Consider the following 12858-nt stretch of genomic DNA (forward strand, 5'->3'; position numbering starts at 1 on the left):
AAACAAAGCTTGTGTCCTGAATACATTAGTCTGCTAGAGCGACAGATCCCAGGAGGGAACCATTCCGCAGGGTCTCAGGGGGCCGGGAGTGTTCCGAGAGGGAGGGTATGCGGCAGGCCCAGTGCTCAGGAGAATGACTCAACTCCCCTGTGGCTTTCTTCTCTTCTGCAGGACATGCTGCCCATGGCAGGGGACCCAACCCAGGGGACTGGCAACTATAACATTGAAGACTTTGCCGACCTGGGCATGTTCCCACCTTTTTCTGAGTAGCCACAAACGGCATAAGGTTCCCATGTGTTGTGCTTTCCGCGCGGTGACACCGACTCCTCGATGTGAACTGAGTCCCACCCTCACCCTGCCTGCCTTATGCAGGACCCCCACCAGAAGGCACCTCACCCCTGTCCTGTCCCCGTAAGCCCGCATTGCTCAGCTTGAACTGGAGGCCCGGCCGCTCTGCGCTTGGTCGATGCTTGGGGATTGATTGTGTTTTATTGTATTTCCTCTGTGTGTGCTTGGAAGCAGGGCATATTGGGCCCTTAAAACATGATTGTGAAGCTTCTCTTAGTAGAACACTTACACCTCTAAAGAGTTCACTTGAGGCCAGAATGGCCAGGTAGTACCAGCAGGCTGGCCCAAGACTCTGAAATTGGGTTCCTTCTTGCATTTAACTTTTGCCAGATTGGGGGGGGCGGGGGGAGACTCAGGGGGTGCTGGACAGAGAGGAGGCAGGGTGAGCAGCAGCCTTTTTGAGGAGCACAGGGGCACCTAGGAGGCACTGGCTTCCCACCATTCAGCTCAGCTAGATCTGTCTGCACTCCCCTGGGTAAGGGTGACACAGATATAGTTTGTGCAGTGTGACACAACTTCCTGTCTTGATGGGTGTGTTGTACCTTGTGTCTGTCAACGTGTCGCAGAGGGAGAGTATAGAATCCAGAGTGTGTGATGAGTGAGAACAGTGATATGGAGCCCCCGGCTCCAGGCTCACTCCTGGGGACATCAGCCCTTTGGGCCTGGAGCTGGACCAACACCAGGCATAGTCACCAGGAGTCATGACTGGGGACCATGCTGTGGTCCGAGGCTCTGAGGCAGATTCCCGCCCCTTCCTGTCCAGGAGTCTCCCGTGGACTCATCTGCCCTCTCCTACTTGGTTCTGACCAGCATCAGTTCCTGCTTCATAGGTGTTTCTGGTCTTTGCCCCACTGTTGAGAGGCTTGCAGGAAGGTCCAGCTCTGTGTTGTCCTGCGTGATCATGTGAGGAGGCCTAGGTCCCTCTGTGCGTGCATGAGGCAAGATCGGTTCTGGCCATGCTGACTAGCACCAGTGGCCATGTTCTGCTCAGTGAATTGGGATAGTTAAGGGGTCAATCTCAGTTGTGGAGATGAAAACTCCACTGCCTCCGGCCACATAGACCACCTTTCTTCAACCAGTGGGGTCTTGGGAGGACAATTGTCCAGGTCTGTTGGGCAGAAAACGTGGATTCCAGATGTGATTCCAGTTCGCACCTGCCACATACCCCCCAGGGCCTTCACCCCCTCAGGTGGTCTCCAGATGAGAGTAAGCGCTGCCTTCTTCTGAGAGCCTTCACCCACAGCCCTAAGATGTGAAGAAATGAGTTTAAGAATCCCCTTACTCTAGCAAAGGCTTCTTTCATGCGGCTCACTCTCCTGTTCACACCATGTCCCATTAGCCCAATGACTCCTGTCTTGGAAAGAAGTCTCAGGGCAGACACTGCTTAGTGGTGACAGTGACCAGAAACAGCCCGTGTGTCCCCCTCCACAGGTTCTACATGGCATGGTCGTCAACTTGCTTCTAGGCTGTGGAGTCCACCCAGCAGGGTATAGGCGGACCTTGGGGAGAGTGTTTCTATGGCCCTTTGAAAGTTCCACATGAAACCTCAGCATGTCTGTCATCTGGAGCAGGGAGGTGGGGACCCCAGGAGGCTTCAGCTATCTAGAGTCCAGCATGTTTTCTGTGGCTGGTAGCCAGCTCTCTATGCCCTAAACTCTTATTCATTTCACAGTTTCAGAGCAGCATTTGATCTTTGGTGTGTAGTGGTGATAGGAACGTGAGTTTAAATGCCGGTAGTGTGGATTCCTCCCTTGGGAACCTTTTCATTTCTGGGGAAATGACAGGTGGTCCAAACTCTACATGTTTACACAAACAGTGCCAGACCCAGAACAGGCCTCCTTGCTGCGTGTGCCCTGCCCCCACCCTGGGCCACCTCTGCCACCAGCAGCCTTGAACTTGCCCCAGGCAGTGGGCATAATTATTTCCCCAGAAGGCACAAAAATAGATTTGGGATCCAAGAAGTTTTTCTCAGTGAAATGAAAACAGGTTTGTTGTGGCCCCAGCCTATGAGTTAGGAAGTTTGGGGGCGGGGAAGTATATTTATTTTTCCTTCATGATTTTTGGAAGGTGGGTACTTAAGTGCCGTAAATCAGCTCACACATTTTGTTGGGAGCCTACCTGGTATCTGGATCTGTGCTGGGCGCTGAAAGGATACAGCAGAAGTAGGAGAAGATCCTTGCTCCTAAGGACCTCTCATCGGTGTCTCTTCAGGGGTCTAGGTGGCAGCCATTGTAGTTCTTGGTCCTGGAAGGCCAAGATTCATGGGTGGCCAATAGCCAGTCATGCTGGGGAGCATGGAAACTAAATAGTCCCATCGCCAGCTGTGTCCCCTGAGCACCAACAGGAAAGCTGATTGGCTGGATTGAGTTCTGTTGTCTCTGACATTTCCCATTCCACTTTTTAGGATGTGACTTTAAGACGCCATCATATGACCAACAAGAAAACAGAAAAGAGAGAAAGGAGGGAAGCCCAGGTCTGGGAGAATACCAAGTCCAAGGGGTTCTCTCACCAAGTATTCCTTAAGCAAATTGGGATGAAAGACCTAGAGGATTTGATTGTCCCAGTTTGCAAAAGAACCCGCAAAAGCCAGTACTGCCCAGCCTTGGAAGCCAGAAAGCTCAAGGACCTTCTTATCTGCTGTCCTTTAGCCATTCTCCCCGCCCACATCCCTCTCTATGCATTTGCACCGGAAGTCATATTTTAAGATGATGGCCCTGTGTCTCGCTTCCTCACTCACACCTCATCAAAACAACTAGACTTTCCTGAGGCTAACCAAGCAGATGGTTTTCCACAGAGAAGGCCAGGTGATGGCTGCCTGAGCTGTTGGTGAAGGCACAGAAGCAGCTACAATGAGACTCAACTAAGACTGGTTAGTGGTTATGATAGTGTCTAAGGATGGCTCTAGAACAGTCTACCTATATGTCAATAACCCTACTGTTGCCTTTAGTTTGGGTTTCAGGAAGTGATAGAACCATCACTAACACAGCCACATTCTTCTCAGCTTCCCAGTGTCTTCAGTTGAATCCTCATGTTATCTCTAAAATACATGTTGGGAATAGAGAGAGGATTCCAATCACTGATGAGACTCATATTGGGAAGCTTGAGTCTTCCATGTCAACCAGGGCGCTATGGACTCTTATTGTCAAAACCAGACAAGCCCTGAAGAGATGAATGACAGTTTTCCCAGCATCTGAGCTACGCTGGAGCCATGAACACTGGGTCTCTAGCCCCACCTCCTCTATCACAGTTACTGCCTGTCATAAACAGGAACAAGCCAGTTCCCTAAGAGCTCTAAGCAGTCATGCATCAGACCAGAAACGCGCTGTAGGGTTTGGTCATTAAGTAACTGTGCCCTGACTTGTCAGGGGTCTATGTGTCCCCATCCTTTGTACTAAGGAACCTGGCTATTCACCTTCCCCTCAGCTGCCTGGCATCTGGGATGTCTTGAAGAGACCCTTCACAATCATGTAGGCACATTTTCACATGTAGATGTGCTTGGGTCTTATGGTCAAGCAATTGGTCAAAGTCAGGGCACTAACTGAAAACACCAAAACTAAGGTTTCATGTGCCGGGCAGGACAGGGGCAGCTTGCTTCGTGTAACAATGTAATTCTCTTTCAAAAGAAAAATCAAGAGATTTCCCAGACAGGCTTCGATAGGTGATTTAAGCACTTAACCATTTCCCTTTTAGCCTTTCTTCTTATGAATGTGAACTGTGCTGTGGATAAATTGTCATTTGTATTTCTTGAATGTTCTCGATGACTAACAGTTATAAAAATTGATTGTGTATATGTGTAACTAATGTAACTGCCTTTTAAAATTTCATTACAATAAAAATTACTTTGGTCGGAACAACCAGTAATCCAGATGGACTTTCCAACTGGACAGTTTGAGGAACCTCTCTTCCGTGGAGTTTGGGGTGTATCTTGACAGAAAAGGGTGTAGAATACAGGTGTGCTCAAGAGGGACCCTGTGCTGAGTGTAAAAAAGGAACTAACATTTCTTTAGTTTCTGTGTTGGGCAAGACCCTTTACAAGCCTCTTCGCAAATGCTATTTCTGTTCATCGTTATAAACCATTTTTGTGGCTCAGCTTCCTGGTTTACAGATGAAGAAAAAGAGCACTGGTGGTGCAACACTTAAGCACTGGACTGCTAACCAATAAAAGGTCGGCGATTTGAGGCCACCCTGCAAGTCTGCAGGAGAAAGACGGGGCCATGTGCTCCCATGAAGATGACAGCCTAGCAAACACAGGGGGGCGCAATACGAGTCGGAATCCACTCCACAGCATCTAATACCATCCACAGGTGAAGAAATTGGGACTCAGAGCAGTTAGGTGATGTATCTACAAAGCACAGAAGAAAGTGTCAGAACTAGATTTCATCTCAAGTCTTACTCCAAAACCCTAGAAGTAATGGCCTCTCCAAACACTCTTTTTTTTATTATTTTAATTTTTCAAAAATTAAGTTCGTATTTTAATGTGCTCAAAGCACTCCTCAATACTACCAATACTAGTCTTTCTTTGTCAAAAGAGGACTGTTGGCATTTTAGCCTAACAGCAGATGACAATGACCTGAAGGCCTGTTTCCAGGTAACACCTAGCATTGCTTTATTTAAAAAAAAAAATTTTAACAGTTTTATTGAGATAATAGTGACATAAACTATACATAAAGTACAGATATAGGAGCAAATCTTTGTGATCTTTGATTAAGTACATGTTTCTTAGGTATTATACCTAAAGTGTAATCCATATTAAACTGACAAATGAGGCGTAATCAAAATTTAAAATGCCTGCTCGCCTAATGTCACAGTTAACAGAATGGAAAATAAGCTACCAACTGGGAGGAAACACTTGTAATCATATCTGACAAAGGAGATGTATCCAGAATATATACTGAACACTTACAATTTAGTAAGACAAACAACTGAGTGCAAAACAGTGAGCCGGCAAATAGACACATGAAAACATGTTTAACATCACTAGTCACCAGAGAAACAAAAATTAAAACCACAATGTGGAAATTTTCCTTGGATTGTTGTTAAGTGCCATCAAATTGGTTCTGACTCACAGTGACAATGTATAGGGTTTCCGAGGAGCAGCTGGTGAGCTTGAACCTCTGACCTTGCAGTCCAGCACATTAACCCAAAACACTACACCAGGACTCCTTTCCTAGGATGGTGGTGGTGGTTGCTTGGTTATGTGCAGTAAAGTCAGTTCCAACCTATAGTGACCCTGCATAGCGAGGCTATAAATCTTACGGGAGCATAAAGTTTCATTTTTCTCCCACAGAACGGCTGGTAGTTTCAAACTGCTAACCTTGTGGTTAACAGCCCGACTCGCAACCACCACTCTACTAGGTTGGTGTTGTTGTTAATTGCCGTCAAGTCAGATTTGACCCATAGCAACCTTGTATAGGGTTTCCAAGGAGCAGCTGAGCTTGAACTGCCAACCTTACTGTTCAAACCAACTTTGCAGTCCAGCACATTAACCCACAGTACCAGTGAAATAAGGAGCTCTGGTAGAGTAGTGGTTACGAATTGGGCTGCTAACCTCAGGGTCAGCAGTTCGAAACTACCAGCAGGTCCACGGGAGAAAGATGAGGCTTTCTGCTCCCATAAAGATTTACAGCCTCGGAAACCCTATACAGGGTCGCTATGGGTTGAAACCGACTCGACGGCACTTAACAACAACAACAACCATTGAAATTGGGATCACTGTGTGTGCACACCTATTAGAATAACTAAATTTTCAAAAGAATGACAATAGCAAATGTTGACCAGGAAATGAAGCAACTAGAATCCTCATGATGAGAAATGTGTAAGTTAACATCTAGATAAAGTAGCTGGAAAGCAGCCAAGTTGAAAGGAAGAGGGAAAGGAGGAAGGGGAGAGAAGGAAGAAATGGAGCATTCAGCCTCCCAGGTAAGCTTTATGATTAAAAGTGGGATCCACTTAAATTTCAAAGACCATCAGTTAAGTGGTAGAAAATATTTGCAATTTATATATCCAACAAAGTAGTATCCAGAGTATAAAAAGAAGTAGAAAAATCAATAAGAAAGATATAATTCAACAGATAACTGCTCAAATGTCAATTCATAGAAAGTCAACCAGCATTAAATATCTTGGAAGATGCTGAAGAGCAACGCAAAATTAGGATAACTCTGAACATCACTCAGACTTGCAAAAAGTACTGAGGCTGATAACACAGAGGTTACTAAGGGAAGGGGGCGCGGGGGGGGGCGGGGAAGGAACTCTGCCCTTGTTGATGGGAACTGGTACACATAATTGCTTCTGAATGTACTCAGCAATGTCCAGTAATGCCAAAGATACACAAACCCCATGACTGTGGTCCCAATTCCAAGTGTCTATCCCAGGAAAACTCCCACATGTGCACAGAAAATGGGTAGAAGAAGAGCCATTGCACTGTTTCTAGGAGTGAAAAAGTGGGAGACAGCCTAACTACTTTGCCCTGGATGGAACACCCACAGCTACTAATCCCAAAGATGGAGGCACCTCGGAAGAAAGGTATGGTGGTTAGTTTCCAAAAATCACCCTTTAGGAGTTCCATGGAGCACAGTTCTACTCTGACATATTTGAGGTCAACGTGAGTCAGGATTGACTCCATCACAATGAATGATCTTCCAGTCAAGAAATGAATAAGTGATTTTGTCACTCAAGGGACTATGTTTCAGAACTTATAAAATAATCTTGTTTCAGCATATAAAATGTCTAAAGGTATAATACTGAATTTAAAATGCTGTTAAAGCCGTCAACTATTTGACTTGTGAATTAATAGATGTATAGTAAAAGAAAAGAAAAAAAAGTAGCCCACATAGACTGATGCATACAACTTCTCCACAGAAATCCACTGTGTGGTGAATTTCTCAAAACATTAAGAGAAAGGGAGGACTGTGGGTTCAAAAGGAAGAAGAAAAATACTTAAAGCAATTATGGCAACATGTTAAACATCTGTGTAACCTCAGAGACAAACACAGAGGTGCCTGTTCAACTTTTCTCAAATTTGCTGTATGATGGAAATATTTAATAATTTAGCATAAATCAGTACATGAGAAAGTGAATACTTAAACCCACAAATAAAATTTTTTTAAACCCACTGCCATGTAGTCGATTCTGACATGTGTTGTTAGATGCCATCAAGTCTGTTCTGATTCATAGCAACCCTATGTACAAGAGAATGAATGAAACACTGTCCTCATGATGGTTAGGTTTGAGCCCATTGATGCTTCCACTGTGTCAGTCCAGCCTATTCAGGATCTTTCTCTTTTCCACTGACCCTCCATTTGTTCAAGCACCATGACCTTTTCCAGAGACCAGTCCTTCCTGAGCACATGTCCAAAGTACAAGACACCAAGTCTCACCATTGTCACTTCCAATGACCAATCCGGCCTTACTTCTTCCAAAACAGATTTGTTCATTCTTCTGGCAGGCCATGGGATATTCAATATTCTTTGTCGACATTCTTCTCCGGTCTGACATATTCACTGTCCAACTGTTACATGCGTATGAGAAAATACCATGATTTGGGTCAGGCGGACGTTAGTCCTCAAAGTGACACCTTTGCTCCGTAGCAGGTTTGCATGATGTAATAGTTCATTTGATTTCCTGACGGCTGTTTCTTTGAATGTTAATTGTGGATCCAAGTAAAATGAAATATTTAACTTCAATCTTTTTTCCAGTGATCATATTATTTAATGGTCTGTTTGTGAGGAATACTGTTTTCTTTACATGGAGGTGCAGTCTACATTGAAGGTTGTGGTCCTCTTCGCTGCCAACAAAGCAAGATTGTATCATCTGCATATAGCAGGTTGTTAATGAGTCTTCTTCCAATGCTGATGCCACGGTCTTCTTCATATACTCCAGCTTCTCAGATTACATGCCTAGCATACAGATTTAATAAATGTAAAATGATACAACCTTGGTGTACACCTTTCCTGGTTTAAAATCATTTAGCATTCAAACAAGTACTGCCTGATCTATGTACAGGTTCCTCATGAACACAATTAAGTGTTCTGGAATACTTATTCTTTGCAATGTTACCCATAGTTAGTTCTGATCCACATAGTTGAATGTGTTTGCCTCATCAATAAAGCACAAGTAAACATCTTTCTAGTATTCTCTGCTTTCAGCAAAGACCTATCTGATGTCAGCAGTGATACCGTCATTTCATGTCCTCTCTGAATCCGGCTTGAATTTCTGGAAGCTCCCTGTTGATGTACTGCTACAACCAATTTTAAATTATCGTAGCAAAAATTTATTTACATGTGATATCAATGATCTTGTTCTAAGATTTCCGCATATCACTGGTTCACCTTTCTTTGGAATGGCCACAAATATGCATCTCTTCCAATCAGTTGGTTAAGTAGCTGTCTCCCCGAGTTTTGGGCAGGAATGAATGGGTGCCTCCAGCATGGCATCAGTTTGTTGGAGCATTGTGACTGGTTCTCCATCAGTTCCTGAAGCCTTGGTTTTTGCCAATGCCTTCCATGGAACTCATACTTCTTCCTTCAATACCATCAGTTCTTGATCATATGCTACCTTGTGAAATGATTAGCCAACATTTTGGTACGGTGACGCCGTGTATTCCTTCCATTTCCTTTTGATGTTTCTGCATTATTCATGTTTCTGCATCATTCACCATTTTGCCCTTAGAACCCTTCAATATTACAAGTCAAGGTTTGAATTTCTTCAAGTTCTTCCAGCTTGAGAAATGTTGAGTGTGTTCTTCCCTTTATGTTTTCTAACTCCAGGTCTTTGTACATTTCATTATAATATTTAATTTTCTCTTCTTGAACTGCTCTGATATTTCTGTTCAGCTCTTTTGTTTCGTCATTTCTTGCCATTGCTTTAGCTTCTTCAAGAGCAAATTTCAGAGTGTCTTCTAACATCCACTTTGGTCTTTTCTTTCTTTCCTGTCTTTCCTTCATGTATGATGTACATCATGTATGATGTACAACTCCTCTGGTCTCTAGTCATTCATGTCCAATGCATCAAATCTGTATTTGAGATGGTCTCTAAATTTAGATGGGATTTATTCAAGGTCATATTTGGCTTCAAGGACTTTTACTTTTCTTCAGCTTCAGGCTGAACTTGCATGCGATCAATTAATGAGCAACTCCACAGTCAGTCCCTGGCCTTGGTTTTTGTACTTAGGATTTTGAGCTTCTCCATAATCTCTACAAATATAGTCAGTTTGATTCCTGTGTATTCCATCTGGTGAGATACACATGGATAGTCACTGTTTATGTTGTTGAAAAAAAAGTATTTGCAATGAACAGGTCTTGCAAAATTGTATCATGCAGTTTCCAGTATAGTTTCTATCACTACGGCCATATTTTCCAATTACCAAGCCTTCCTCTTTGTTTCCAACTTTTGCATTTGAATCGCCAGTAATTATCAAGTCATTTGATTGCATGTTTGATCAATTTCAGATTGAAGATGTTGGTAGAATCCTTCAATTTCATCATCACTAGCTTTAGTAGTTAGTGGGGAAATTTAAATACTATTGATATTATTAACTGGTCTTCCTTGTAGGCATATAGATATTATCCTGCCACAAACAGCATTATACTTCAAGAAAGATCTTGAAATGTTCCGTTTTGACAATGAATGCAACACCGTTTCCCTTCTGTTTGTCATTTCAGCCTAGTAACTCATATGCCTCAGACTCCAGGTGTGGCGCTGTAGGATCAGCACTGGACAGCAAGGCACGATGCCGGCAGTTCAAACCCACCAGCTGCTCCTCAGAAACCCTATCCAGGGTCACTATACATTGGAACCCACTCGACGACACTTAACAACACAACAACATGTTCAGTGAGTGTTAAATAAAGAATACAGAAAAGTATTAAGAATAAAGCTTTTATTCTAATTTATGTTTATTGAATCATCAAATCAATTCAGACTCATAATAACCCCATGTGACAGAAACAAGTGCCTCATTGGGCTTCTTAGGCCCTCATTTTCATGAGAGCAGATCACCAGTTAGCGAGAACCTCTAAACTTTCGGTTAGCAGCCAAGTGCTTAACCAGTGCCTTGCCAGGGCCCTTTTATTGATGAGTGTTGTTAAGTGCCATCCAGATAATTCCAACTCATAGCGACCCTGCATAGGGTTTCTGAGGCTATAAATCTTTGTGGGAGAAGAAAGCTTCATCTTTCTCTCACAGAGCAGCTGGTGAGCTCAAACTGCCGATCTTGTGGTTCACAGTTCAGTGCTAGCCCTGAAAAGCCACTGCTCCTTACTGATGATTGGGCCTCACTAATAAGTCAAGCCTGGTGTGGTGCTGCAAGACAAGCACTGGACTGCTCATTGAAAGGTTAGTGGTTAAAACTCCTTGGAAACCCTGCACAGCGTCACTATGACTTGGAACTGACTCACCAGTAAGGGGTCAAATGAACAAGGGGACGTGAAAATGGGCAAAGCCAAGAGTCAAGGAAAGACCGGGCCTGCTCAGGAACAAGACTGGGAATAAAACTGGACAAGAGCCAGTGCGTGTTCTCACTGGACTTCCGCAGATTTCATTGCTCAACTCCCAGCCTGCCCTCCCAGAGACTGGCAGTGAAGAGTTGGCTCCCCAGCTTCCACTGAGAGAAAAATAAGGTGATCTCTCTGTTACCGTAGTGAAGGCTGACAGCTGTGAGTTTATTTCTCCCCCAAACCTTCTCAAACATGTTCTCTCAGTAAGCACTTGTTTAGCACCTGCCTCTGGTGTAGTGGATAAGTGCTCAGTTGTAACTGACAGGTTACCTGTTTGAATCCACCAGCTGCTCCACAGAAGAAAGATGTGGCAGTCTGCTCCTGCAGAGATTACAGCCTCATTATACACTGTACTGTATTGTTGTGAAGTGCTGTCAAGTTGGTTCCAACTTAATAGCGACCTGGTATAGGGTTTCCAAGGAGCCGCTGGTGAGTTTGAACCATTGACCTTAAAGTTCAAACAGACCTTGCTGTCCAGTGCTTATCCTACAGTGCCACACCAGGACTCTATAGTATAGGGTTGCTAAAAGTCAAAGTCACTCTACAGTAATGAGCTTGGTTTGGTTTTGGACCTGCCATGCACATTGCTGGGCCTGAGGTTACAGAGAGAAGACCCAGGGAAGAGAGACAGGCAAACAGAACACGGATTTCCAGAAAGTGTGAAAGATTCAGGTAGTGAACAGTCATCCCACACCCGCACAGATGGAGAGAGGGAGTCTGAGACGGCCTGAAGAATTCCTGAGGCAGTGATTAGCACAGCTTCACCTGCTGATTCCAGGTAGGTCCATCAGTATGAGGCCAACACACTGGGCTCACAGCTTTTACAAAACCAACTGCTGTCAAGTTAACTGACACCTAGGAATCCCATGAGTATCAAAGGAACTGTATTCTGTAGGATGTCCAATAGGTGATTTTTCAGAGGCAGATCTTTGGGTGTTTCTTCTGAAACTCTGGGTTGACTCAAAGTTCTAACTTTTCTGCTAATAGCCAAATGCATTAAGTTTGTCCACTCAAGGACCCAAGGACTAAGGAAATCTAGCTTTTGCAGAACATGCTCAGTGAGTTCCCATCTCCAAACCCAAGGCCCTTATCAATCCTGAAATACATACAGCCCCTCAGTAGGACACCTGATTGAGCAGACGTGAGGTCTCCCTCCGACCGACATCACCACCATATCCAGTTTCTAATTCTTTCACACATTTCATGTTGGATCAAGTGTATCTGCCAAAAACTATGCATGCGGCCTATGAGGGGATAAAAAACAACATTACATCAAAATGACAATCAGTGCGTCAATGACTCTCTCCCACAGGCTCCTTGAGAGCTAAAGATAATGCTGATTCATTCTACTCATGGAGTTTGTTCCCAGGCTTTCATTGTGGTCATATGTGAATTTAAGCTGGGTCCACAAAATGCAACCAATGATGTCGTCAGCAGTTATTGGAAACCCTGGTGATCTCACCCCCAACTACTCTTCTGAGAGGATATGGTTCTGAGAACTCCTTGCTGGGGAGCCCATACCACTTCTTCCTGGTGTGGTGTTGAGGAATAAAGCACTGGACTGCAACATTGGTTTGAATCACAAGGTCGGCAGTTCAAAATCACCAATCACTCCTTGGAAACACTAAACAGAGTCACTATGAGTCATAACCGATTTAACAACAAAGCTAAAATGACTCTAGAAACTTTGGAGTTATCACTGCCCTAGGTTCACTGTTCATTGGCTGAAGGCAGTGTCAAGTCAAGACCAGCATGGCTATTCACGAGGGAAGCATGGAAGAGAGACTTTTGTCCAAGTATGCGTGTATCCGGGGCATGGCAATGGTTTGGCTCCCCTGGGAGGTAGAACCAAGGATCACAAAATGAGTGACTTCAAACAACAGAAGTTGACTGCCCCACAGTTCTGGAGGTTAGGTGTTCAAAACAAGATGTCAGCCATGTTGGTCTGTCTGAGACCTCTGAGGGGAAAACGATTCCATGTCCCTCTACTTTCTGGTTGTTGTTGTTGTTGTTAAGT

The 12858-nt window shown here is 44.2% G+C and overlaps 1 protein-coding gene across 1 annotated transcript in view; it reads left to right on the plus strand.

Annotated features, from left to right (window-relative positions):
- The window catches only part of ARNT2 (aryl-hydrocarbon receptor nuclear translocator 2), a 207574-nt gene extending 207304 nt beyond the window's left edge, over positions 1–270 (plus strand). Inside the window, exon 19 of the mRNA XM_006870911.1 lies at positions 172–270. Coding sequence (XP_006870973.1) covers positions 172–270 — 99 coding nt within the window. The remainder of the gene's footprint in view (positions 1–171) is intronic.
- Positions 271–12858: the final 12588 nt, after the last annotated feature.

The sequence above is a fragment of the Chrysochloris asiatica genome, unplaced genomic scaffold (assembly GCF_000296735.1).
Source record: "Chrysochloris asiatica unplaced genomic scaffold, ChrAsi1.0 scaffold00156, whole genome shotgun sequence".
Classification (NCBI taxonomy): domain Eukaryota; kingdom Metazoa; phylum Chordata; class Mammalia; order Afrosoricida; family Chrysochloridae; genus Chrysochloris; species Chrysochloris asiatica.